A 27590-nucleotide genomic window follows, 5' to 3' on the forward strand; every position below is an offset into this window, starting at 1 on the left:
TGGTCTATGCGATATGTGTACACAGTTCTTCCAATGCTATATAATACATCATGCAAATGTACAAACGTACATGCCCCGAGGCTATTCATCCAACAGCCCCAATGTCCAGTGCACGATTCGATCCACCCCGTGTCCATTGATGGCGCTGACGGGGATCGCGGCGCAGTCCTGCGTCCAGGCACCCTCCACACCGCTGGGGTGCACCTCCTTGCCGTCCGTGACGTCGTCGAGATACGACTTGAGCCTCTGGAAGTTGTCCTGGGTATCGGGCAGATCGCCCTTGGTCGCGACGACAAACCAAGGCTTCGCAGCAATGTGCAGGCCGCCCTCGTTGGTCTCGGGCATCTGGGGGTAGTACTCGGACATCATCGTCGTCTGAGGATGGGAACCAGCGCCACCGCCGCCGCCATAGCCCATGGAGCCGACGCCGGCGTCGCCGTCCCAGTCGATGCGGCCGCCGACCTCGCGCTCCTGGCGCTCCTCCTCGCGCATGCGGGCGTAGAGGCCGACCTCGCGCCAGAGGGCCTTGAGGGCGTCGACGGCGTCGCCCTTGGCGAGGTCGACGACGAAGGCGAGGACGCCGGCGCGCTCGACGTGGCGCAGGAACTCGGTGCCGAGCCCGCGGTCCAGGTGCGCGCCCTCGATGAGGCCCGGGATGTCGGCCACGGTGAAGCGCGTCCGGGGCGGGGCCCCCGCGCCGATCTGCGCGTGCTGGCTGATGACCACGTTGCCGTACCGGGCGTCGTTGATGACGGCGTGCGGCTGCGGGCGCTTGGGCGCCGGCGGCGTGTATAGGCGGCGGCCCTTGTTCGAGTCCAGGACCACGGTGCCGATGTTGGGCTGCAGCGTGGTGAAGGGCCCAGTTGCCGACGCGCGCGCGGCTGTTGGTGAGGGCGCGGAGGAGCGTGGACTTTCCCGCATTCGGCAGGCCGACGAGGCCCACGTCGGCGAGGAGCTTGAGTTCGAACTCGATCTGCATGCTGACAGCGCGCTCGCCTCTGATGGCGAAAAGGGGTTTCGGGCGTTCCTTGGACACAAAGTGCGGGTTTCCAAGCCCGCCGATGCCGCCTGCGGCGAGGAGGATCGGCCTCGGAGTGGCCGTGGAGAGGTCGAGGTGGATGGGCCCGGGGGTTGATGGTATAGCCGGTCCCGACGAGGCAGCCGTGGCAGGGTCAGGTTCCGGCGCTCCACGTTCGTGATGCCCGGGTAGAGAACGAACTTGTGCAGGTTGGGGTTCTCGGGCGCTTCCATGGAAGCCGTGGCGGCTTCCGGGTCCTCTCCCTCAGCGACGGCATTCCGCTCTGCTTCGCGGAACTTGCGCTCGAACTCTCGTTCCTTCTCGCGGGCGGCCCGCCACGCTATCGACTCCTCGACCATGGGGTCGACGCGGCCTATCTCTCGGATGATGGTGCCCACAGGGACCTGGATCACGTAGTCGTCGCCTCTCTGTCCTGCTTTGTTCGAGCCCTGGCCGGTCTTGCCCCTGCCCGCCCGGAGGATGCGCCGGCGCGCTAGCTTATGCAGCGAGGTCTCGCCATGCACCGCCTGCACATACACATTGCCTCCATGTCCGCCATCGCCACCATTGGCGGGCCCGTTGTCCATGAAGGCTTCGCGAAGAAAGGAGATGCAGCCATGGCCACCGCCTCCGGCGAAGACGGTGACGCGCGCCTTGTCAGCGAATGAGGAGAGGGCATAGTCGTCCGGCGATGGGTTGAGGCGCGATATGGGGATCTCGTCGCTGGAGGCTGAGGGCTCGACGGTTTCGCTGGCTTCGCTGGCAGCCGTGTCGGAGGCCGACGAATATGTGGTGATGCTGGCCTTGGCCGCGCGGTGTAAGCGAGCACCTGCGGGGCGGCAAAGCGAAGGGTACAGGAAGGGGAGGAACAGCCCGGCGCTGGAAGAGCAGCGCGGAGGCATCGTGAAAGTGTGTGACGAGCCTATGAATCTAGCACCATTGACTCTCCTAAGGCGCTACAATACTACATCCCAGCCCCAAGCCGAGCTCTAGGATCTAGTTAGGACAGCCTGGATACCGCCATCGCGCCGGAGAGAAAATTCCCTGATAAGATAGAAGGCTCGGCTTTCTGCATATCTGCCCGCATGAAGAAAGCGGGGCGCGGGCCTCGATTAGTGGGCAGGGAGGGATGCCCCTCGTTTGGGGCATCTCGAGTCTTTGGCTTTGTTTGGCCTCTGCGCAAACAAATCATAGCGGCCGGCCGATATTTCTGTCAGATCCGCCAGAAGTCGGATGAGAGATGCGAGCTACATCCGCAACAGTATATGTTTATATATACAGGTAGCCTCTTTGTTGCAGTCAATCAGTGGGCTCTGTTTCCCATCTCGCTGGCCACTTTCCCATGGTGCTGTTCGGCCTCTTTTGGCCCTATCAACGGTCCCTTTGGGTCAGACCGGGCAGGCCTCGAGAGGCGGTGAAGTTGCTGCCATTACTGACGCCCCATGTGGCCGGCCCAGCCTATGCAAACTTACGGAGCCTCCTAGTTTCGTAGGCCTCTTCTTTCTTTCGTCCGTCTGTCCGTCTGTCTCTCAGTCTGTCTCCGTCTCTCTGTACGTTCCTCTTGAGAAGGATACTTAGAGAGACAGTCTCTCTCTCTCTCTCTCTCTCTCTCTCTCTCTCTCTCTCTCTCTCTCTGTTTCTCCATCTGCTCTTTCTCCTTCTCTCTCCGGTTAAGAAAGCTCTTGCCTGTGGAGCCCGCCGACTGCGTACATCGTCTCCTTCTCCTCTCGTGATCGATCCATCATTGATACTGTCGGGGCCCAAGTTCGGCTTGGTACATGCGTCCCTGACTGGTTCGTTCGTGGGGTAATATCGGGCGGATCATGCACGTTGGGATTGGGTTGCCCTTCCACATTGCATACTAACACTGCCCCCCTCGATTCGAGCCACGACAGCTGTTCTATCTGCTCCTGGTGGCCAGACGTGGAGTATCTCGGCAAGCTTTTGTCTTGTCCTGCCGGCTCGCTCGCTAAAAAAAGCAACGCAACGCAGCAGCAAGCAGCAGCAGTAGCAGCATCAACATCAGATTGCAACCAGAAGGGAAAACGCATCAGGCCTCGCTCGCTGGGCACACACGCCCACACGCACACACGCGCTTCCTTCCCTCCTCGAGTGCTCGCTCTCCTGGACTCCCTACAACAAGAGCCTCTCTGGGCCTATTCCCGGTCCATCAATTGGCTTCTAGTGGGACCTCGGTGCAGCTTCATCTGCAGGACAAGCTGTTTCCCAGCCTCTCACGACTCCCGTTCCGCAATAATCCAGACACCTCAGGCCGATCCACCGATTGTCTCTTCCACTAACACGGCCTGTCTCCCTCGTCTTGTCTCTCGTCTCGCGTCTCTCGTCTCTCGGGCACGCAACCAACTGTCGAGCCTCTGTTCGCCCCTACCTGCCCAGTACTGTACTGCCCAGTGCTGCCCTCCTCTCCCCCTCCCGACTCCCCACACTGCTGAGGTGCAGGCTGAACCACCAGGTCACTACATGATACAGCCGTATCGGACCAAAGAGCTCTCGCTTCCGCCCTCATTTGCTGCTCCGGCCACCAACGTCACGCCCACGAGGGCGGTCTGTTATGTACTTGCTGCATGGGTGCTGCGTCTCTTAGCCAATTTGTTGTCCTCGTCCTCGTCCACTTCCTCTCATCTGGCTCCTCCCACGCCGTCTGCTGCTACTGCGTCTCTTTCCCTCTGCTGTCGCTGGCGTTGCTGTAGCTCGGCCTTCATTATCATAAGTCAGGTCAGTTGCCATGCCACGTCTTTTCTTTGTCTTCTTCCCCTTCCTTTCCCTTCCCTTCCCCCTCCCCTCGTGCCCATGAGACCCTTTGTGGGGTCAGCTAGAGAAGCTATTCTTGTACAATAGTTACATGTACACACATGCCTACACACTCCATGCTATCCGCCGCCTTTCTGGAACTCAACCCTCCGCCACCGCCGCCGCCGCCGGCTTTCCTTAGCTAAGATGTATACTAGGGGTTTTAAACACCGCAAGTCCGTCATCAAGATGGATCCGGATTGTGCCATATGTCATGCGCCAGCATCCCTACAATGTGACTGTGAGGCCAAGGGACTAGAGGTGGCTGTCCGCCAGGCCGAGTCTCGCATGATGCAGTCCATATACAATGATATACGGTCAGAAAAGCCCCCCGTCCCGGCCAGGGCCGGCTGCCCATGTCGTGCCTATAACTGACGGGATATTAGTACCTGGGTCCGAGGGCACGCCCAAGACTATATTCTTGAATACTTCCGCTTGCTCACGGAACGCCGGAAACAAGCCCACACGGCCCACCTGGAGCGACTTACAGCCCATGCCTACCACTACTACCACGCGCCGCCTCACCCTACCGAAATCGCCAACGCCCAGGCCGCTCTGAAAAGAGGAATCGACGAGGATTGGCAGTCCAGCGTGCAACGGTATCCCGAGGTGCTCGAGTACTTCTATAGCCTGGTCGAGTTGACCCTACCGGCAGACGAAGAGGGGGCCGTGAAGGACCCTCCCTTGAGTGCCTTGAATGGTTCACGCAAGGCCAGTCGCAGGGCTGGCCAAGGAGCTATAGCGAATGAGAGCTTCGACAGCCAACCTCCCCCGCGTCATGCGCCCCTACCTTCGAGGACCCCTCCGCCACCCATGGTCCACCGAAGAACGCCAGGACCTCCGATGGGAGCCTCCGTTCCTCCCCCGGCCAGGCGGATGTTCCGGCCACCACCTCCTTCGACATATTACGACTATCAATGAGACCGGCTTTGAAGCTTCTTGCCTCCAACATGACCGTCGTATCAATGCCTATGCGACCGTTTGACCTGATCTCTTGCCTTCAGCCAGGACCTTGAAAACAGGCAACGAGCCCCCCACGTCCATGAAGGAGGGACAGCATCATTTTCACCTGTGTACTACAAAAACCAAGCCATGCCCAGGACATGACGTTTACGAAAAGAAAAATGACAATAATGAGTTTCACCAATTCAGTTTTCAACCAGACGGACGACTTTGAATGCCGGGCAGACCATTCCAGCCCCCTCTCTTTCTCAGCATAGCGACAGGCTTGAGCAGCAAGTGATGGCGCTTTTATCATTTACCATTCATAGCGAATCGTGTTTTCTAGACTCATTACTTGATTTGTCTTTCTTCTTCCTCTTTCCTGGCCCGGGTTCATGCCCTTATTTCATATCATCACATGGCCCTTTTCATTCTTGGACCTACCTACCTGGAGTTCCTGGAGTTGGTCATTGGCTCTTTATTCTATTGATGGGTTTGCCTGGACATGGTCTTGTACTGAGGGGTGGATGCATCGAGACGACTCTGGTTTGACATGGCTCGGGAATGACTAGGCGGTACTTTGAAGACATGGAAAGGTCCAGCCGCAATTTGGAAAGGGAACTGGCTGCCATGGCATACCGTAGGTAAATTGAAAGGCTTTCGATAGCAAGGGATACATAGAGCAGAACATGTCAAATCAGTTGGAAATCCATCACCGCAGCAGTACTGTGCAGTTTTTGAACGCGTGACCGTGTCTCTCGTGGGCTTTGCCCCTGTGGACCGGACCAATTGATCAGGGGCAAGGAGTTATTTGAGTGCAGTGAAGGATACAATAACGCATTAAAGTTCCATGAGGCTCCTAAACCCATCGGTATCAAATATGGCCCCTGGCTACAGAACAACAAAGAAATACGCCTTACAAGGTTGAGATGAGCGCCTTCAGGCTAATACCATCAATCACATCACGATCTTTTTGAGCTTTCGGCATTTAAGCAAGCGAAGGCACGCCTTTGAAAACACACAGCTTATTCATATTTCGTATATTCGCCCGCCCTATAGGTTATTATATAGCCTCCAGTAGTCATGGATGCTAATTTTTGTTTCCCCCTAATACCGTCGTCCTCTTCTCGTTCTCGGTCGTGTGATCAACTTAACATGGGGAGTGAGGTCATGCCAGGAAGGATGCCAAAGAGGAGATACAGAAGAGATGCAAGTAGAAGAAGGCTTGTGAACTTTTTGGAGGGCCTGAAAAGCCCGACGCTTCCATGCTCCAGTCCGAATACAATGCAAGAAAGGTTAGGTAGGTATAGTTACGCTATGGTTGAAGCGGAGACTGTAGATATGGTGGAAATCGAGGTGGTTAGGGGAGGAAGACTGGAGAATTCAGAGTCAACTGAACAGTTGTCCGGTTCCGAGCCTAAGGTGGCGGCCGCCTCGGAGAACTCATCAAAAGACTTGTCAGAAGCCTATTCCTTCTTGTCCTCCAAGGAGGTCTCCTTCAGATCCGATGCGACAACCTCAACCTTGTCGTCGGCCTTCTTATCGCCGTTGGCACCGTTGGTCTTCTCAGCAGCCTCATCGGCCTCGAGCTTCTCGATCTCCTTCTTGGCCTTCTCGACGTTCTGCAAACAGTTTCGTTAGTAATGTTATACTAGTAAATTCTTCCTAACTGAGGGTACTCACACGTTGGGTCTGGGCCTTCTGGTCAGACTTCCAGTTGTCAAGCTTCTCCTTGACCTGCTTGGTAACTTCGGGGATTTCGGCTGCGCTCATAGGGGGCTCAATTCCCATGAAAGAGCAGTCCTCGATGACGGAAGGCGGGCAGTTGAAAGCACCAGACTTCTTCTCGGGTGCGGGCTTCTCGCTCTTCTTGTTCTTCTTGCCCTTCTTGACGGCGGGCATGTACTCCTCGTCAGTCTTCTTGGAGACGACCTTCATGCCCTTCAGGCCAGAATCGTCGACCTTGCGAGCAGCCTCGGCAGCCAGGCCCTTGTTGGCCAGAAGAGGATCCTTCTCGGCGGGTGCAGACGAGGGGTCGAAGAAGTGCAGCAGGCTGTTAGCTCGGCGTATCTCGTCGAGGTAGGCAGGCTCGCTGGCTTCAGCCAGCATCTTCTGGGCACGCTCCATCTTCTTCTCCTTCTCGTACTTCTCACGCTCAGTACGCTGTCGCTCACGGGCACGGTTGCGGGCTTCGCGCTCGTACTCGGCATGGGCGCGCTTGGCAGCATGGAACTCGTCCTTGAGCTGCTTGACGGCAGTCCACTTCTCCTGCTGCTCGGCGTGGAGCTTGGTGCGCTCGTCGCGCAGGGCGTTGAGGTTCTTGAAGGCCTCGTCCTGCTCGGCCTTGATTCCGTCCAGCTCGGTCTGGAGCTTGGTGTACTCCTCGCTGAGGGCGCGGGCCTCGGGGTCGTCCATGCTGTCCTTGATCTCCTTAATCTTGGCCTTGAGCTCGTCAATGCCCTTCTGGGAGTTGTCGAACTGGGCAAAGTTCTTGCGCTGCTTGCGCAGGTTGGAGATCTCGGTCAGGGCCTTCTTCTCGTCGACCAGCTTCATCATGCCGCCGTTGACCTGCTTGTCGAGACGCTCGATCTCGCGGTCGAGGTCCTCGGCGCTCTTGAAGTTGACCTTGCCGCGAGCGGCCTTCTGCTCGGCGATGCGAGAGCGCATCTGCTCGTCGAGGCGCTTCAGCTGGTCCATCTTGGTGTTGCGAGCGTTCTTGCCAACACCCTGCTTGCTGCGGATCTCTTGGAGCTGGGCAATGAGCTCGGCGCGGCGCTTCTGGGTGGGGGACTGGGAGTCCTTGTTCTTGTTGGGGACGGCGATCTCGACCTTGGCTTTGATGGCATTGTACTTGTCCATGACGGCCTTGTGCTCCTTCTCGGCCTTGGCCAGGCGCTCATTGAAGAGGTCGACATCGGGCTTCTCGGGCTTCTTCTTGTCCACATTGGTGGCAGCGGGGGCAGCAGCGACTTCAGCCATTGTGAGTAAGTTGGTACCAAATAAAGTCAAAAATCGACAAAGAAGGTGGTGTGGGATGGGAGGGCAACCTATAAGAAAAGGTCGGGGTAACTCTTATAGAGGAAAAAGAGGAGCGAGGGCAGTTGACGATCAATCGAATGATGCCAACAAAAGACCGGGCAATGGTGAATATGAAAGAAAAGCAGGTGCTCCCTGGAATATTCACAGCACATGCGCTTTTCTGCGAGGAAAAGAGGGAGGGCCACGAGGTGGAAGGGAAGGATAGCGGCACGGCAGCGGCAGGAGAAAGGCCAGACTACAACAAGCACAGCTTTCCCTCACTTGCCTGCTTGCTTGGCTGTCCTGTCTCTGGCTGGCTGGCTGGCTGGCTGTCGGAAGGTCGGTCGGTCGGTAGGTCCCTTGAAAAGCAATAGCAGTCCAGGCCAGGCCAGTTCAAGGGTCCATCAGGTAGACTAGGTTCACTGAATACATAAGGGGAAAGAGAGTGAGGGAAAAAAAAAGTGGCCTGTCTCTAAAATTTCGACTCGTCCAATTGCGCTCGAGGGAGGTTTTCTACGGTGGCCTGCCTATCAGTCTGTACATGGGTAGTAGGGAGGTAAGTCAGTAAGTACCTGCTAGAAGCCTCGGCGGGCTGGGTACCTGGGACTGGCGCTCGAGGTACAGTGAGTCCAGGCTCTGGCGGTTGAATGTGGCAGGTACAGCACCGAGGGTTGATTGTATGACTAGCCAGGTCTAGGATCAGCAGGTGCGGGTGTGCATTTTGACATGCCCAAACCCTTGTAGAACACCCGGACAGCACAATTCAACAGATATACCTTGGGATTGATACACAGAAGAAGCGTAATAAGCAGGTCATTCTGTTTGGTCGACCGTTATTCTGTAGCTATGCATTGTCGAGAGCGGGAGGTTGAAGAAGTCTAACCTAGAGTCCTAGGTTAGGTAGGTTGCCAGCAATTTGGTAGTGGGGTTCGGTTTTTCCTGAAGACCCCTGCAACCGGGCTCTGGAGTTGGAGTTAGAGTACCCGCCTCGAGCTCCCTCGCCTCTGATTGGCGCGCTGGCTGCTGTCCAGAAGCTATTAGTAAGAAGCCAAAAGTCGGTGCTCTCGGTCCCTGCAGCGACTCGCTCGACAATTTTTCTTTGATGCGAGGCTGATAGCATCTCCATTCCAGAAGCCTGCCAGCCCAGCCCGTCTTTCAAACCACAGCAGCCACCACCCACCTCGTCGGCGACAACTGTTGCTCCTTCATCTCGAGCCGTCACGCCCGCACCCCTCCGACCCGCCGTATATATCCATTAATCCAGAATGGCCGACCAGGAAGACGCCAACCGCGAAGCCAACGAGCGCTCCATCGTTCGAACCTGGAGAGCATGGAGGACCGTTCACGAGATGGCCGCCGATAGAGTACGTCCCTTTTGCCCGTCAGATTTCGCAACGCAATCTGATATTTGACTCCGGTTGCGTCGCGCTTGGCTAACACCATTGCCTTCATACAGGGCTACGAACTCACCCCAGAGGAAGTAAACTTGCCTTTGGACAGATTTCGGGATAGATACATATCCAATGAGGGCACTGTTAAGTAAGAAAGCCATTTACTTACGACACCATGCATCCTTGACCCAGAAGGCGGCTTTCATAGCTAACGAATCTCCCCTCCCCCGCCAACAGCCGCAGCCTGCTCAAGTTCTCCGCGCGCCCGAGCGACGACATGATGCGGAAATTCCAGAAGCCCGCCACGCCCAACGACCCCAGCCCGGGCTCGGACTGCGGCACCATCTGGATCGAGTTCCTGGACGAGTCCACGCTGGGCGCGGAGCAGATGCGCAAGTTCGGCAAGTTCTGCGCCGAGCACAACTACGCCGCCGGCGTCCTCGTCAGCAACGTCGCCGTCTCCGCCTCGGCCAAGAAGGAGATTGCCAAGTTCGCCCATTGGACCGCCATCGAGTGGTTCCTCGAGGACGACCTGCTCATCAACATCACCCACCACGACCTCGTCCCCCGCCACGTCATCCTCAGCCGCGAGGAGAAGGCCGCCCTGCTCAAGCGCTACCGCCTCAAGGAAACCCAGCTGCCCCGTATCCTCGTCCGCGACCCCGTCGCCAAGTACCTCGGCATGAAGCGCGGGCAGGTCGTCAAGATCATCCGAAAGAGTGAGACGGCCGGCCGATATGCCAGTTACCGGTTGTGTGTATAAACAGGAGAAAAGAGGGAGAGAGAAAGGACGAAGAAGATAAAGAAAAGTCTGGCTAGAATGGACAAAGTTGACTTCATAATTGGCGTCTCACGAGCATGGTTGCTGCTTTACTTGGTTTGGGTTGGCGTTTCACGGATTCCCAAGAAAGGTGTACTTCTCAAGATACGGAGTAGTTGCTTAATAACTACCGATGCAAATGCATTTATTTGCATTTGACCAAGTCTGTCTGCGCAAGAGAGCCGGGCCACTGGCGAACGGCCCCTTTTTGTGTAAGGGGTGTGTGAAGTCCCTTGATGGAGGATGCGCATGAAGTGACCCGGTGGTCCTCGTGGCGTGGATCATCATTGTTCTAGTGCGGCTCCGGGGCCATGCTCTAAAGCCGTCCGTTTACACCCAGAAGAGACGTCCAGTTAAGGTTGGTGTAGCTAGCTACACTTCGTACTGTTCATCCAGTCTTAATAGTACGTAGAGTAATCTTAATGGCCTCGAGATCGGAGTATTCCTACCCAAGGTCGGCTGTCCAGCCCTTCGGATGACAGGGCTACTCCGGACGAATTAAGTATATACACATCTAACACACCAGGGCCCATCCAGTATAGACTCGGCAGGTCCATTGATGATATGTTTGAAAGTTTTCCATTCCTGTCTGTCTGCTCTAGCCATCTTATAAACTTTGTAAATCTAGAGTGGACGCAACGTCTCAGGGGGTATAATAACTAAGTATTGCAGATCGTGTCCAGAACGTTGCAGGCGCTGAATACAGAACCAGTAACGACGACGACAAAAAAGAATTTAAAAAAAAAAAAAAAAAGCACGGGGGTTATTCGCCAGCCTTACTGACTCCGTCAGCCAGGAGGGAATCTCGCTCATCCTTATGGAGCGGGTATATAAAAACAGTTCATGTGTTCGTTCCAGCCATACAGTCATGAGAAAATCGCAGCCTCGTACATGCAACCGCCTTTGTAGAAAGTTACGACAACAAAAAGAAAAGAGAAGAATGCATCGTGAACTCCCCAGGACTCCAAAAGAACATACGCCGTGGCCCAATTTCCTTGATCTATTGGCCATCCTGATCAAGATCCGCGTTGCCGTCCAAGATTTGCTTAGGCTCGCCATGTCCAGAGCTCCGCGGGCATTGTTGGTGGTACAGGTGCCTGGAGTCTTCCTCGTCAGGGTGTATTTTAGGTTGGGGTTATGATATAACGGGTTGGTCATGGTCAGCCTTGCCCGTTCTTATTAAGTCGGAAGTAGTGTCATCGGCCGAGTCTACTTTAGTAAACCGCCCACATCCACCAGCTCGTGTTGGTGGCGGGTATCGGCTGGGTTGTACGCAGACTCGCGAGGATGTTGCGGTATTGTCTCGAGCTCGGTTCCTGAAATTGTAGGTGGGCTTCCCGAATCCGACCTTGTCGCTCTTGATCCAAATGGAGTTAAGAGGCCACTTAGGTCCTGCAAGAGTGCTTGGGAGCCACGTCGGAAACCTGTGGCTGTCGCAGGTCTAGTAGGAGATGGTAAACTGCGGGTTGGAGATAGCGGGTCAAGACTCGAGTTGAAGCTATCTCGAACACTGTGTTCCTGCTCCTCCAGTAGTCCGCCAACATCGAAGAAGGATACCCGGCGGGGTGTGGCACTGGAGTTGCTCCTGGAGGGACTCCACTGGCTACTCGGGAGCAGGGAGTCGTCACTGCGCTCTGCATTACTTCTCCGTCGTTGGGGGAAATTCCAGTTCCTCATGTCGTCGGGCATCTTGGCAATGGGAGCAGGCGTGTACTGTGGCCCGTCGCTCTGCGTCCCAGGACTGACCGCGTGTCGCAATTCGCGGTCGACCCGAAGGCCCAGGTCTCTCACTAGGCCTTCGTCGCTCCCCCAATGTCGATTGATGACGGTTGGCCTTCTCCCTGAAAGTGCAGAGCCTTCGATAGACTCTGCTACGACCGAGCCATACCTGAATCTGTTCTTTTTGACTCCACGGTCCCGAACAAACGACCCTAATACCAAGGCATTGGCGGCTGTCGTTGCCATCAGGATCTCGACTGATGCAAGAAGGGAGCGAGTCTGTTGGTTTCCGTGCTGCCACACAACGTGCGGTATCCTATATAGCGTGACACCCACAACACCCAAGCTCAAAGAAAACAGCAGCACGAGCTGTACCTTGCGTTTGAACTTCATGTGGCTCCGTATAATAATCGAGACCGGAAAAAGACCAGGAATAAATCGGTGAGCATGTTGCAGGTCGCCATAGTTAGTAATTGGGCGTAACCTTGCCGACATTGGCCACCAGGATCTGGCAGCACTTGATAATACTGGCGAAATGGACGGCACTCCGTAAGGTCAGATATTAGAACAGCAACGAACGTCGCGCACAAGGAGCATCTGATGGATAGCAGAATGATCTCATGGGACCGTTTCCAGCTAGTGCTGGTCAATCTTTTGAAGAAATCCAGGATGGCGCTCTTCAAAATCCATAACCTGAAGTCAGAAACTCCGAAGTCAGTAATCGCGCCTGGATAATTTGAGCTCAATGGATCTACAATATACTGCAGTACCCTGATGTTACTGATGCGATGGATAAAGGAAGATTTGACATACGTGGCCGCATATAAGGTCCGACTCGCCAGGACCAAGCCGCTGCCTACACTTCTTCTTTGGATCTCTTCTTCGCTCAAGCCGGACGGTAATTGCGTATTATTGGTGCCGTAAATGAGGATGACGTGGACGCATCCCATGCGCAAAAACAATGGGATCAACGCCAGTGCTGCAGTCCGGTCCTCTGCGAATAGCTTCTCCGAGCGTATGAACCGACCGGCCACCCGGAGGAAGATAATGGTTGCGCAAAGCAGCGTTATCCACCAGCACACTAACAGTGTCGGCTTGTCCTGGTTGAAGCTGTGCAAGGGCGGTGGCGAGGAATATAGAGCCATTGTGCTTCCGTGTCTCTATATCCGACTTTAACACCACGCCCGTCAACCTCCGTAGAGGGGACGAGCGGGGAGGGAAAAACGCCTACAGGCGCTCCAGTGCCCGCCGAATGCAGCCCACGAGTTATGTGCAGGTTCAAGCCGTCCCGGGAAGACAGGTCACCCCCGGAAAAGGTAGACAAAGAAAGTGGTCGTCGTGTAGTGGTGCCACTGGTCGCAATGGCAAAATCCGGGGAGAAGGGGCCTTATGACGTTTTGGTGGTCTGTGACCTGCTAATGGCCAAGGTCTCGATGGAATTCGTAACATGGGCAGCCCGGATTCTTGAAAATTCGATGGTGTGATGACGCTGGAGACGGTGAATTGGACATCGTATCAGGTCGACAGCTTAGACAAGTTTGCAATGCGCCAACGGATCGTGTCGTCCAAGAATAACAAGGAGATTTGCATCAAAGGTGTCGAGTATCGAGTCCTGGCAATTGAGAGAGGTAGCTCGCTCGGTGTGGTCGAGCAAAAGGGTAGGGCGGGCCAGCAGGTAATAATAGAATACATAGCATGTAGCAACCATTCCGTCACAGCAAAGAGGCAGGCGACCAGCCCGTTTGGCGCCGCAGTCCCAGATGGGCATTTCGGAGCTGGCCACTCTCACTGGGCTGATAACCGAATGCAGGGTTTCCTTGGGGATGTGTGCCAGACAGTCAAGAGTGATGAGCGGTATCGTTCGGGCTTGTGCAACGAACCTAAACATGATCTGGAGAGGCTGGTGGTTGGCTACAGGCTCGCTTCCTCTTCACCCTTGCCCTTGCTCGGAGGCCCTCAAGGCCCTGTCAAGTGGAGCGCAACGGGCTGCCAAGGGTACTCCAGGTAGGTATGTAGGCAGGTTGGTGGTACATACTGTACCTATCCATTGGACATGGTCTGCATGGGTACTGCAGTTTTGTTTTACTGGATGCTGTTCCGCGAAGCAGGGCCAGCCTCCAGTGCATACGTGTGCACGTAGCGAGCGTCCTGCGACGAGACTGATGCGCCACTGGTGGGAGATCTGGCGGTGGTTTGATTAGCACCAGCCCAGCCCTTCGGGTTAAGCTTGTATTGGGTACAACTGACAGTCCTCACTGGTGAGCACAGTCACTCCATCCGTCTCATCAATCGGACCAGAGGGTTGGGAATTAGTACCGGTATCACAGTACGGTAACCTCTCTTGGAATGCGCCCGGTGTACAAAAGCAAAAGAGCTTTCATGTTAGCGTGCTGGAGCTGAGATACGGGCCGTTCTGAGACCTGCCTACCGGGTCGTGTCGTTTTCGGCTGCTTGTTGGTAGCGGCTGTGTAAGTAAGTACATGTGGTCGTTACCAAGTACGCCACCAAGTGGCATGTAGAGCCGGGTTGCCTCATGGCTTGAGACAGGTATTGTACCCCGGTGCTGACATCTTGGCTACACGCAAGATAAGAGAGAGGTCCTTGCATGTCAGGGAGGACCGACTTCGTAATTCGTATCGGACAGCAGGGGAGAGACGTGCTTGTACATAGATCTGAGAGCGATGGATGCCAGCACCGCCCTAGTCCCACCCGTCGTCCGTACCCAGATCAAGGCGGTGCTTGCTTCTTCCACCGCCAAACCAGAGCCGAAAAAGAAAAGAAAAGAAAAGAAAAGAAAAGAAAAATTGCATTGATTGGATCTAAGTAGCCATTGACGCCAGACAGACAGCCTGGTACATCGCCGCCACAGAAGCCACGATCTGCCGTCGGCATGCAGTCAGGTACTTTCTTTTACTCGAGACTAGCCCCACCCTCCGACAGCCATGTACACGTAGTTATCACGTACATTGGTACAAGTAGGCACCGTGGTAGGATTCCTTTAACATTATATTTAGGGAGCTTCCCGAACAGTAAGTAACAGAGATCAGGCCTAAGGTGATTGATCTGTGTATGGTGAGGGGATGCACCACCACCACCCTCCAAGTTGGACACCTACCTACGCTTCCGGCGTGGGGTGGGATGGATGGATGCTAGATAGAATCGATGTTGTACTACACACACGCGCGCGCACCAAACATTCGCAATTTGTACGTGGTGTGTTGAGGTGGCATTACCTACATGTCATTCTCGTAAGTAGGTAGGTAGTAAGTCGCTGCGCCGCGCCGCCGGCCATGTTGATAAGGACAGGCCGCATGGGATTTCGTGCAGTGCAACGGTTCCAGGTCAGTGGTTTGATTGGAACCCGACGTCGTCCAATGGCAAAATGTATTGGCAAACTGCCCACTAGCCTGGATTGGGTAGACGATACCGAGAAGACGGGACTGGGGAGGAAAAGAGGGTGGCCACCTCGCACTTGGGGGGAAAGTCGGATGGGCTCCAGAGCCAGGGTGTGCAGCCGAATAGGCATGTGACCATGGTTGGAGAGGTTTATTGCATCTGTACAGCGCCGCAACCCCCTCCCCCAACATTGAGAGGGCAGTTGGTTCAGAGAGAACCCGTCCATGGTACCATTGTTGAACTCGATACGTCAAGTATAGTATACGGCAGTTGTTGTCCATTCTATACGGGGAACAGCAAATACGACCGTCGTTTAAGAGGCATGGGATGGCGGCGCGTTATTCCACGGCCGTTACAAGGCCAGCAGGCTACATACTTCTACTGTTCTTGGTCACCTCCCCATGTTGGCTAGCTCCTCGCCAGATCTGCGTTCCAACCATTCTGGCGGGACGTCGTCTCAAACCATTAGTCAAGCCCCAGTTCCCCCACAACCTTCTTGACTAACGCTTTCTCAGCCCTGCCCCAATCAACACCGAGGAGCTTGGATGCCATGCTACTATCGGACGCCTGCTCCTCCAGCGAGGATAATCCCCAAAGCTCGTCGATCACGAGGGCCCTGACATGCGGCCACGGGTGCAGCAATAACGCCCCCAATCTCCGCCGCGCTTCGGCGATGCCCTCCGCTCGCTTCGACCTCAGCTCGGGCGATATTGTGTCATTGTTGGCTTGCTGATCAGCGGCGGCAACACCCCCGTACACTTTGATGCAAGCCTCAATCTTGCGGACGTTCCCTGTCTTGTAGCCTGCCTTCTGCGTAAGCAGGCAGAGCTGGCGCAAGTTGATGTCTTGGCTTCGGTGCAGTGCGCCGACACTGAAGAGAAATGCCGTAAGCTCGAGCGCCGGCACAATCACTCTATCCTGACCTTGGTGAGCCTTGAGGTTCTGGAGCAGCGCTCCGACGATCTTGGACAGATTCTCGGGTGATTCATCGCAAAAACTGGCGACTGCAGCACGGCTGGCAATGACGAGCTCCTCATTCCCAGTATCCGCTGAAGTCACCAACCCTGCCAGCATCGTAGGCAGGCAATCCATATCGCTCGTTGGCCAGTGATCAGCGACCCCTTTCCGGAAGCCATCTGGCCTATCCAGTGTCAAAAGGTACTGGAAGTACTCTTTAGAAGAAAAGGACAAGTTACTGAAAGTTAGAGAGGAACTACAGCATTGTCAGCATCCTAACCAATTAATTCATTGTCAAAGGAACACCGGCGTACACACCTTGGCGACAGAATCAATGCTACTGCAGCCTGCGCTTCAATACGAACTCGATCCAGCTTTTCGGCGGCCAGTCTGAGCATGCTAGGCAATAAACTCGCAATGCTTCCATGGAGGCCATTGGGGTCATGATCGTCTACAATTTGTTCCCACAATGTTTTGGTGGCTTTGATCGCTTCTAGTCGCACATGGGAGCCGATGTCTCCACGAGCAGTGGTGGTATAGTCATCGAGCCCCTGTCGTATGATGGGGATAAAGCTAGATGCTTTGACCCGCAACAGGTCTTGCCCTATGAGACTCTGGAGTATTGCAACATGGGCTTCGATCATGGAATCTGACGACCATCTATGCGAGATTGCCAACGTGACCTGGTCGAGTGCAGCCGAAGTGTCGAATGAGGCCGCGATCATACGGTATGATCCGGAAAGCGCTCTGTAGAACCCGTCACCATGCTTATCGCGGGATGTAACAGAAACCCGAACTTTGTCACACCAAGTCTGGAGTATGTGGTTCCTTTGAGGTTGCGCGCAAAGGAGCAGTAAGATCAAAGCAGCTTGCGCCGAGGAGCTCACCACCTCCAGATCATGCATGTTCAGCCATATGTCGACCGTTTCAAGCATAAGGGCAGTCAGCCCATCCCACTCAGGCTGAGCATCTTTCCTGGATTCGTCTACCATTTGCAGAGACGTTTGTAGCAATGCTGATTTCTCTGCCGACAAGATCGTCGCGCCAGATACTAGGTGATCCGGCCTTGCAAGGATACTTCCTTCAGAACCACTATTGAGGCATGCAAGAAGGATAGGGTACGAAGACACAACGAGCTTTCCGAGTGCTTCTGCAATTAGCTCGGGCTTCCTGTAGGCGTTTTCCTTGAAGCCATTCAGCATGGTTTCCAGATAAGTCCTGAATTGCTTTAGCGGCAGCAAGTCCCAACCGTTGTCGTTTCCAGTCTGGCCAATTAAGCCAGGAATGGCGTTGAACGCCGCAGCCAAGGTGAGGATGAGACCATGCCGTTCCTCACTCTGTCGCTTCTGGAGCAAATCTACCTTAGCCGCAAGGAGTTCAGCAAAGGTTGTAATTTGGCCCATGGGCTCGGACGAATTGCGTGCTATTTCTGCACTGAGGGCACCAAATGAAGCGGCAGCGACCCTTCGCGAAGCAGCATACATATCTCCAACGCCCCTCCATCCAATCAGACCATCCATTAGGGCCACGCCATATTGAGGAGACAGTTTGGTAGCGTTGGAGGCAACCTCGTCAATAGCCCTGGAGCGCAATGCAACAGCGTGATAATCAACAGTCTGCACGATCGAGATTCCTTCCACGACTGTGTCTGGGTGCCTTCCAATAAGCTCCTGGAGGGCAGCAGACGAGCCTCTTCTTATGTTTCCTGCAGGATCCAGAGATGCGGAGACGACCAACTCGGTAGCCAGGAGCTGCAGGGTTGATGCCGAGGCGGGATGAGCCTCAGCCACGACAGTGGATTTCACTGGAACTTGCAGCAATTCAGCGGTGCTGTATCGTCTAGCTAGAGCCCATATTCCAAAGCAGGCGGCATCGCGGACATTGGTACCGACAGAGGCACCCGATATACCCCGCTTTTCGAAGGCGAGGCCCAGGACTAGAGCCTGGACAATATCTGCAAGGATTTCAGGTGGAGGCGAACGCCGGTACAGAAGGTGGGATAGTGTCAGCATCAGACCGTGCCATTCCAAAGGGTCGACGGAGGTAAGGTCTCGAGTCCGTGGCCCAGGGGGGTTCGACTGGCTTTTGACCCATAGGACATTTCTGTTCAAGGACTCTAGGACGGCCTCGACGACTTGAAGAGCCATGTCTGGTTCAAGCTTCAGTGTGATAACGCTAAGTGCTTTGCTAGCAGCAAGTCTGACAGGAGTGTCGTTATCTGCCAAGTGTTCAAGCAGATAGCCAATGGAACTCTCGACCATCTCCGTGTCCGCCATGGTCTGGTCTGCTTTTCGTAGTGCCAAAGTGGTGACACTCCTGATCACCTTGATCATCATCTTCCTTGCCAGTGCGGAGCCCTTGATCATGTCAAATGTGGGATTGTCTTCGGATGAAACCCCATTGACCGCATAGTAGATCGGGCTCAAGAGTGAATTCAGCGTGGAAGTGTCAGCTGCCGCCTGCAGTACGCCGGCAAGGAAACTGAGACTTCCTATGTAATAATAGGGCGTATCTGCAGGCCCTTCCGCTTGTGGTCGCAGTGTATAGAGAGCCCAGTGCACAAGCGCTTTGAGAATGCCGGCCTCTTGCATATCTCTCCGCATGGCCAGGCGTATGAGAAGGGTTTTTGCGCCATCTCTCTCCTTTCCCGGTGATGCAAGGTACTTCAGACCGAGCGGGATGACCCTAAGTGTGATACCTGGTATCTGCTCTGGCCATTCGAGGCCCGGCAGTACTGGCCGCTCGGAATCATCGAAATCGCCAGATGAGATAGTTGAAAGGTCGAAGGGAGCAAAGAACAGCTGCGAGAGCCAGAGTAAAACCACGTATCTTTCGTGCCAGGTCCACGATTCGCTCGATGCAGGGTCTTGGGTTTCCTCTCTTTCCTTTTCAGATTCCTCGAGGGCAAAAGGAGAAGCTCGAGATACCTCGTCTCGACATTGAGAAACCTCACAACCACCTTTTCCCCGCGAATTTTACAAAAGGTGTATATGAGCCTACATATAGCGTTTGGCATGGGGGTTAGGAGCTCAGTACGGGTGGACAGTCCTCTTGACTTCCTGTGATCTTGGAGCAGTTCCAAGTAGGCTTCAGCCAAGATAGGAAGAAATTTGGAGAGATGAGGGTCAAGCAGCTGCGGAAGCTCCTGGAAAGGGTCCAGCACCTGGTTTTCTGTCATTAGTGAATGTGGCAAGCCGGGGTTGGGCCTTGGAGCGCTTACACGATCTACCAACCTGGCAATTTCCTTTGCTCGAACTCTTCGCCGTAGTTGGCCATCTCTCTGCCGCAAGAACGGAACCAACGAGCGGTCAAATTCTGCGATCAGGTCTGCCGAGTTCCGCTGAACCCAGACATCCCGATCGGTGTCAGTCGCGTCCATGGCTACCGGCCTTCCAAATGATCATTTGAATATCAGAAATACGAGGCGGTGTGGTGACGCTGCGATCTCGTAGCTACTTCATAGGATTAGGTGGGAGGGCTGCATCAGCCTACGCGCAGTAGCCAGCTGGTCAACGCAGTGGACCAAAGGTATGGGGCAACGGTCTACTCCCGGGAATGAGGAAGTAAATGATTGCGGTTCGTGGTGGTGGCAGACTTAGCATTCAGGGGCCAAGATGCTCATATAATGGATGAGTTGTGGCCTGCCTCGTTTGGGTGGTGCCTGGGTGTGGAGAGTGCACCTGGCTACCTAGTTAAATCATTTGGCTAGATACATATTTATGCGCAGAAGCCCACCATTCTACGTTATCGGGGACTGACTACCCATCACGACAGGCACGTCGCAGCCAAAGGACAAAATACCAGTGGAAACCATCATGATGAAACATAATATGTTGTGTATTCCTGCCTTGCAGATTTGGTACAAGCTGAGAGAAGTCCAATAGCATTTCCAACCTTGCCGAATTTCCTATACCAAACCGTCCGAGGCCCAAAACTTTTACCTTTATGTTATCTGCACATTTCTCGACAAGTGTATTCTAGATCCGTGGCGTCTATCGAATAGCAGGCTATCTGCAGTATAATTGAGACTTCCTTGCCCCTATCCTACTCCTTGGTATCCAAAACCTTGGCCAAGTCGTCAAACTCGCCGCTGTGTTTCATCATGTCGTAAAACGGCCCCATGGCCTCGTAAAGCTCTCTGGGACTTCCGTTCCTACAAAGAAATCACCGCAAAGTAGTCAAAAATCTCAGTCCGGCAAGTTTGTTTGTAAAGAGGTAAAAGTACCAGGGATGAGGGGACATAAGGACCTACTCGATGACGTTACCCGCGCTCAGCACCACCACGCGATCGTAATCGATGATGGTCTTGAGGCGGTGGGCAATGGTAACCAGGGTCCGGTCCCGGCCGTGTTCGTTAAGGTCCTTGCGCAGGACCTCCTGTATGCCCTGGTCGGTCTCGTAGTCCATGCTGGCGGTCGCCTCGTCGAGCAGCATGAGCTTGCTCTTGCGCACGAGGGCCCGGCAGAGCGAGAGGACCTGCCGCTGCCCGTGCGAGAAGTTGTCGCCCTTGGCCTTGACCGCGGTCGCGAGGTTGATCCCCTGGGCTTCGGCCCCGGACCTGTCATGCTGCTGCTGGCTGTCGGGCGTGGCGTCCTCGTCGTATTTGAACGAAGCGATACCGCTGCAATATTGCAATGCCTGCTTGACCACTTCAACGGGGATCTCGTCGCCTGGATTGAGATTGGAGCCGACGTCGCCAGTGAAGAGCACCGCTTCTTGAGGGATGATGGTCAGAGCCTCGCGGAGTTTCTTGCGCGGAAAACTGGTAATGTCCACACCATCGAAGAAGACTTGGCCGGATACAATGTTAGTAAATCGCAAGAGCGACAAGACCAGCGTGCTCTTGCCCGAACCGGTCCGTCCCACCACAGCAACTCTTTCGCCAGCAGCAAACTTGAGGTTAATGTTCTTTAGAATATCGGGACCATCGTCACTGTACTTGATGGTGACGTTTCTGAACTCAATCTCGCCGTTTCTAGGCCAATCCTTGGGCATGATTAAATTCTCATTGTCGGTGTACCGTCCCGCCTCGCCATATTCTTCCGGTTTCTCCTCTGGCTCTACAGAGGCGTATTCTCGCACACGGTGGAACTAGAGTAATTCAGTATTTCAAAGAAAGATGCTGGAGTTGAGGTGCTAGGTAACCTACGCTTTGAAGTTCGACTTCTAATTCGTTCATCGCCCTGACGAGCATAATGATCAGGCTGCTCAGTGTCTACGCACATCTTATTAGCAAATTTCGCACGCCAACCCCTGAAAGTGACGTGTGCTCACCGTGGCATTGGTAAGGGAGAACCCGACTAATCCAGCAGCCATGGTGCCTGCTTGAGCAATGGCGATGGCGCCGGCGGCAACCGTGACCAGTGTGGTGGCCATGTCGATCTTCAGGGCCACCCACCGGTTGCAGTTGTAGCTTGCTTCGGCAGCCACCGAGTAGACGCGGAGCTTCTGGGCGAGTTGGTCACCAAAAATGGTGGACATGCCGGCTCGAGCCCGAATACTCGCAATCCCCGCGAGACTATCCGCAAACTGCGAAAATAAGGGAGACTGCGACGATGCCAAGAGGCGCTTAACCGCTACGGCGGTACGGGTATACATCTCGCCAGCAACTATACCAACACAACAGCACTATATCACTGGTCAGTAAGGGGTTCTGGGTTTCTTATGCGTGTCTCTCAGAGGTAGAAGCGCAATGACTGGTGTAAGGGGCCCAGAGCCAAGCTAAGCTGCCTTTACAAGCAACAGCACGCAAGTGGTGTCCATGGAACTTACGAATGCCGCCGGAATCATGAAAACCGGAAGAACCGAGCCGACAGCCGCGATCTGGAAGAAGAGACGAATGAAAGCCTCTAAACAGTATCGGAGCATTGCGGGCAACGACTTATCAATCGAGAACATATCGCGAGAGAAGCGGTTGACGACCCGGCCCACCGGCGTAGCCTTGAACCAGGAAAGGGGCACGTTCATCATGACCGTGATGAAGGTGGTATGCAGGGTGCGGGCAGCATGCCAGCCGCCCCATTCGTAGCCAACCGTGGTGAGCCCGGTCAGGACGATCTCGCCGAAGCTCCAGGCGGCGTAGACGCCTAGGTAGAAGCCGACATTGACCGCACCCGGCTTGTCGTAGGCACCGACCCAGACGGCGAGCCACAGACCTGTGCCAACGGCGGACGCCACGGAGAGGAAGCTGCAGGCGAGGGCAAATATCGCGTGGATAGGGTTTCCGTAGTACTGGAGGTACTTGTAGAACTGGAAGCGCGATGTTGGCCCGAGACTCAGGGCTTCTTGTGTGACCTCGTCGCGGCGCTTGTCCTCCACTGACTTGACAGCAACGTTCGACGTGCCATTCGTGCCGTTATTGCCGTTTGTACCGTTCGTGTGATCACCAGTGTTTCCATTAGCAGTGCGGCTAGCTATGATCTCTACCGTGGCATCAACGTCACCACCGTCAACGACCTTTTCCTTCAAAGATACCGGCTTGCGATTGACACCGAGATTCCGATGTAAGTCTTTTATCGTGCCGTTCTCCATGGTAATAGCCAAATCTGCCTGCGGGGCTATCCAGGGGACTTGCGTGACCAGGACGATGGTCCGCCCCTTGAGCATCTCCCCACAGAAGCAGTCTGCCCATACTGACGCAGCGGTTTTGGCGTCCTGTCGACTCTCAGTATTAGTGTTGATTCTTTTGGGAGATCATCCGTATGTCTCCGGGTGGGTTTGTGCAACCGTGCAAGGAGCCGCGTACTTGACCATCCCGAGACACGGGAAGTCACTTACCAAAGCAGAAAAGATGTCATCAAGGAGAAGGACAGGCGCCTTTGAGTAGAGGGCACGGGCCAGAGCCACACGGCTCTTCTGGCCACCAGAAAGAGAGGTGCCATTCTCTCCAACCTCAGTCTCGTCGCGTTCAGGGAATTCGTCAAAGTCAATGGGCAACCCACATGCATTGATCACACGGTTATACCGCACCTCCTCGAACTCACTGTTGAAGAGAATATTCCCACGGATCGTGTCATTCTGCAGCCACGCGCTTTGTGGCGCATACGCGATGTCTTTGGGGCTGGAAACCCGGCCAGACTCAACCAGAGTCTCGCCTAGAATTGCCATCAGGAGCGTCGATTTGCCGCTGCCGCTCGGCCCGGTGACAACGTTCAACCCGCCTTGGGCAAACCCAATCGTTACATTTCTAAGTGCAAACGTCGCCTTCTTATGCAATCGGAAAGTGGCATCTTCAATATGCAATGGCCCAACATCATGCTGGGTCAGCGGCGTGACATTATTGAAATAACGATCGATTCGCTTCAGGGATACGCCGGCTGCAGTGACCTGTCTAGACATGCCCGTTGCCATTGCTAGGTTCCGACGAATAGATCGGATCAAAGTAATGGCGGTGAACGCAACGTCTGCAGTCAGAGGCTGGTTCCTTGCTGTTACGTGAAGAGTGAACATCATGAGGAGGGATGCAATGGGAACCGCCTCGGTAAGGAAGTTGATCAACACGTAGCTAGCAGAAGGGTCAGTCCACAAGCCATCGTCCGGTGTGCAAGGAACTCACTTCATGTTGACCTTCCAGATAAGATTCTGTTCGCCTAGGCGGATCTGGCTGATTCTTTTCACCACAGCATTCTCCCAAGCGAAATACTTTACTGCTCTGATGGATGTCAAATATTCGGTTATGGCAGAGATACGCGAGTCCTGAACTTGTCTCTCCTTTCTTTGAAGACCCACCATGCGCTGAGCAAGCACCACCCCAACAGGTGATAGCACGCCCATGATCGCAATACCAACCAGAGCTGGCCAGTCGAGAAGCTTGTACATGCCAACGAGAGCCACCATGGTCCCGATAGGTATACCCACGAAAATAAGCATGACGTCTCGGCCGTTAGTAATAGCGTCAATGTCAGCGCTCATCATGTTCGCCAATCGACCAGTAGAGGTTGCCTGTGATTTCTTCTCTTCGGGCTTGCCCTTGCTTGTAGAGGATATCTCCTGGAAGACGTCGTCGTCTAGTTCCATGGATCCCATTGCTTTGTAGTACAGTTCTTGAGTCATGGCCGACTTGGCACGAACAATGAGGCGAGTCGACGTGAAGATATACTGCTGGAATGTAACGGAACGGGTCAAAGGGCCCACAAACAGGAGTATGACCCAGACCCATGGTCGTATGGTGGCAGTCGCTGGGCTCTCAATATACTGTAGAAGACGATATAGGGCATAAGGAGCTACTAGCTCAACGGTGAAAGCAAGGGTAGCGTATACGGTCATGACGAAGAGCTCTTTGTACAAGAAGCGGAACAGTGTGCCCATGGTAGATTTAGACCTACGTCTTGCGTCCTGGATTCTTGCGAGAAGAAGTAGAGGCTCATCATACCACGGAAGCTTGGGCAGCTCTTCCATGGTCATTTGCCGGCGGGCACCCTTCCACAGCAGCGGCGTAAGCCATTCATATGTGACATAATACTCGAGCCAGCTACACGTTTCTTCAGGAGATGGGCCTTTCGCGCCAACCTTCTCGGAAAAGTCGAGGTTGAGAGAAGGGGCCATCCATTCTCTTGGTGTGGCGAGTGCAACGAAGACGGCAGCGCTCAGTGTTGCAACACTACAGATCATCATAGTGTTCAGCCCAAAGTCCGCGCCAGCATCGACCGACGGAATGAGCTCTCCCACCACAATGGCCAGCCATGCTCCCGCCAAGGTAAAGTTGACCTGGTGTAAGGCGACATGCCGCCACTCGATGTCGTTCACCAGCCGAACGAGACCTAGCAGGAAGGCATAGGCCAAGATGGCCGCGTTTGCCCAGTTGGCGCCATGTCGAACTGCAGCGACGATCATGAAAGCCAGCGTGGATGCTCGCAAGGCTTGGCTGCATAGCTCGAACGGCAGGGAGATTGGCGAGGCATTCCCTTCAGGATGGGCGACCCGCGAGACAGACCGTAGTATGAGATGCTTGGCAACGAGTAGCACAGAGAGGATGACAAGAGCTAACTGTAAATAACCAGTCTTGGCAACGTAGGATACCCGATACACCCATTCCAGTCTTGACGTGCTACATGGGATTAGTTTCAAGGCCATTGCTTACGCAGAGCTCTCTCGTTCAACTCACTTGGGTTGAGCCTCGAAAAAGGCTCCCACATAGTCCTGTAGGTGTAGTGTGGCAATGGAGTCACCCACACCTAGCGGTGAGAACTCCATTCTCCGCTACTCTTCTGGCGGCTGGCTTGCGATCGCATCCAGAACGACCGAGGATGATGAATTAGCAAAGCCAGAAGATACTTAGGCAGAACGGTACGGGCGGTTTGGATGTTGACTTGGGAAGATTACCCGCGTCTTACGCCCCACTGTTTGAATTGAAGTAGGGTAGTACCATAAAATAGGCAGGTTGGGAGGTGGAAAGGACCGCTTCGGCGCTATGAGGTGATCCTACGCAATGATGTATGATATGATTCTGGTCCTGGAGCTTGAATTACCTTTAACCCGTAGCTATATCGGCGGAGATGAATCCCCCATTGCACCAAGTGAGCCTGCCCATGGTGGCGATGTCCGCGATACTGTGAACAAATCCTTGCGATAAGGACTGATTACCGTGTGTTCAACCGCAGCAGCCCACGACTCCAAGCGGAAGCCTGATCGTAAGCGGAGATATCGGTGTCCTATAGCGGTAGGTGAGCTCCCCCCTAAACTGCACTTATTTTTTTATTCCGAAGTTTGCAGGGTCATTTGGTATCTCAACGCGGGTTCCCATCGACACGATGCTAGTCAGTAGTACAGGCTAACGTCCAAGAGGACAAGACACCATTAGGCAGGGTCAGTTACATCTGTCACGAGTATGCGACTAGGCTTCGCTAGCACTGTTTCCATATGAGTATACACATGGGACACATTTCGCATGTATGTGGCCGTCCAACGAAAAACCTGCCCGGAATCAGAAGGACGGTCAGAATTGGCGGACGTGGAGTCTCGGCATAGGCCAATGGGCACGCCGGTTTCTATTCCGACATGTCGCTGGGTCAGCCAATTCAATGAAGCGCCGAAATGTCAATTCCCACGAAGATCTTAAAAATAGATAGACTCCGGGACAGCGAGTCGTGTTCACAAGGTTGCACGTGGCTGACAGAAGACTGGTTTGAGTTTAGTCGCTTTCTTCCCCGTTGCGCTCCCCAGGATGTGAACAGACTATAATAACATTCAAGTGTTATATCAATTAAACTATGTCCAAGTTTCATGATGCATTTACGTACCATCTAATATATTTGTACTCTAATAGATATGGGTATGGCATGATGGTCAACAGTTTGCGAACGGTAACTGACCCGAGGCGTGTACGTTCTATCGGGGGGCAGTGAGAAACGTACCTTGGGCGAGCATCAGCCTGTCAGCTGCGCACACGTATGAGCCGGCATTGCTGTTCAGCCTCGGAGGGTGAGGGTGGGGGCAGCGAAAATGAGATATCAGGTTAGAGGTGTCTTATATCCGTTCACTGCAGCCCGTTCCTGTCACAGATTCATGTTAGACCATTGGCTGAACAACACACCGAGCCTTTTCACAACTGGAAGAACCACCAACTGGCAATACATATAGCATTGGATCGCCTCTCTACATACTTACAAACCACGCTGGGATCTGCCATCCAGAGAACAACATCGTAACTGCCTCCAGAGATGTTGCACAAAAAAGCATTTCATGTCAGAAGTAGATCGGGCCAGCAAACATTGCAACTGGTGTTTAGCCGTGTTTCCAAAGCTTGGGGATCTGAAACCGGGTGTGACCACCACCCTCAGGTATTCTGTATCTACCAGTAAGCTGTAATCCAGCATTGGAATGTTAGTGTTGGCCTTTTATCATCGAAGGCTTGGTGGCATGCATGCAACGTACGATCAAAGCAAGAAGCACTGGGCAGTTCTCACTTCGCCCGAGCAGGCCATGGAAGCATCGGAGATTGGGCAGCGAAGGAGGCATGTCGGTACGTAACTACCTGCTCGGAATCGTCTCGGATCCTCCCTCGAACCGCGTCCCTCAATGCCCGGGACCCCAATTGATAAAAATAATCAAGAAGAGGCCGACGGAGACACTGGAGAGCGAAAGTGGCGTTAAGCTTGAATTCCACCTACGGAGTGAGATCTGCAAAAGGTAATCAAAGACTACATTCTCGCGGAACCTGTGCCCTCAAGGAACCTCAGCAGGGAGGCCGGAAACGAAATCGGTGGGCTCCCATTCCTAAGCGGCCTTTGCGTGCGATGTAGAAATGACAAGTCATGCGCGGATATGGACCAGGCAGCCCAGGGGTTAATGAATGGTTCAAGTTTGGAGCGGACCACTTCCTGATGCCGCATCGTTCCCATGCAACACGGGCATATCCCGTGTCTATACCTAGGTAGGTAGGTGTATACATGGCCTTTGATATATATCGTTGGCAGCGCAGGGGGTGTTCGATGGCCATGCCGATGAACGGCGATGGTAATATGTCGCAATGCCCCGATTCGGCCGATCACTTTCAGGGCTCCAGTGGGTCAGAAGTGAG

At 54.3% G+C, this 27590-nt stretch overlaps 7 protein-coding genes across 7 annotated transcripts; 2 read left to right on the forward strand and 5 right to left on the reverse strand.

Moving 5' to 3' along the window:
- Positions 1 to 81: 81 nt before the first annotated feature.
- PG986_006148 (GTP-binding protein Obg) lies at positions 82 to 1920 on the reverse strand (the record flags this gene model as incomplete). The annotated part of the gene is made up of 1 exon (XM_066842370.1): positions 82 to 1920. One exon carries the CDS (start codon positions 1918 to 1920, stop codon positions 82 to 84), a length of 1839 nt encoding a protein of 612 aa, XP_066702232.1.
- Positions 1921 to 3976: 2056 nt separating this feature from the next.
- On the forward strand, positions 3977 to 4750 carry PG986_006149 (uncharacterized protein; the record flags this gene model as incomplete). The annotated part of the gene is made up of 2 exons (XM_066842371.1): positions 3977 to 4146; positions 4216 to 4750. The coding sequence occupies 2 exons, from the start codon at positions 3977 to 3979 to the stop codon at positions 4748 to 4750; spliced, it is 705 nt and encodes a 234-aa protein (XP_066702233.1).
- A 1487-nt stretch (positions 4751 to 6237) lies between these two features.
- Positions 6238 to 7750, reverse strand: PG986_006150 (uncharacterized protein; the record flags this gene model as incomplete). The annotated part of the gene is made up of 2 exons (XM_066842372.1): positions 6238 to 6393; positions 6455 to 7750. The coding sequence occupies 2 exons, from the start codon at positions 7748 to 7750 to the stop codon at positions 6238 to 6240; spliced, it is 1452 nt and encodes a 483-aa protein (XP_066702234.1).
- Positions 7751 to 9054: 1304 nt separating this feature from the next.
- On the forward strand, positions 9055 to 9943 carry PG986_006151 (RNA polymerase; the record flags this gene model as incomplete). Its single annotated transcript, XM_066842373.1, has 3 exons — positions 9055 to 9153; positions 9246 to 9328; positions 9418 to 9943. The coding sequence occupies 3 exons, from the start codon at positions 9055 to 9057 to the stop codon at positions 9941 to 9943; spliced, it is 708 nt and encodes a 235-aa protein (XP_066702235.1).
- Positions 9944 to 11209: 1266 nt separating this feature from the next.
- PG986_006152 (uncharacterized protein) lies at positions 11210 to 12112 on the reverse strand (the record flags this gene model as incomplete). Its single annotated transcript, XM_066842374.1, has 1 exon — positions 11210 to 12112. The coding sequence occupies one exon, from the start codon at positions 12110 to 12112 to the stop codon at positions 11210 to 11212; it is 903 nt and encodes a 300-aa protein (XP_066702236.1).
- Positions 12113 to 15580: 3468 nt separating this feature from the next.
- PG986_006153 (uncharacterized protein) lies at positions 15581 to 19451 on the reverse strand (the record flags this gene model as incomplete). The annotated part of the gene is made up of 4 exons (XM_066842375.1): positions 15581 to 16328; positions 16391 to 19031; positions 19073 to 19235; positions 19293 to 19451. 4 exons carry the CDS (start codon positions 19449 to 19451, stop codon positions 15581 to 15583), a joined length of 3711 nt encoding a protein of 1236 aa, XP_066702237.1.
- A 665-nt stretch (positions 19452 to 20116) lies between these two features.
- Positions 20117 to 25601, reverse strand: PG986_006154 (uncharacterized protein; the record flags this gene model as incomplete). Its single annotated transcript, XM_066842376.1, has 10 exons — positions 20117 to 20225; positions 20325 to 21163; positions 21222 to 21287; positions 21347 to 21700; positions 21845 to 22726; positions 22850 to 23576; positions 23628 to 25118; positions 25176 to 25210; positions 25437 to 25492; positions 25547 to 25601. 10 exons carry the CDS (start codon positions 25599 to 25601, stop codon positions 20117 to 20119), a joined length of 4614 nt encoding a protein of 1537 aa, XP_066702238.1.
- Between the last annotated feature and the right edge of the window lie 1989 nt (positions 25602 to 27590).

This window comes from Apiospora aurea, assembly GCF_038362705.1.
Source record: "Apiospora aurea strain CBS 24483 chromosome Unknown utg000004l_segment0_segment0, whole genome shotgun sequence".
Lineage (NCBI taxonomy): Eukaryota > Fungi > Ascomycota > Sordariomycetes > Amphisphaeriales > Apiosporaceae > Apiospora > Apiospora aurea.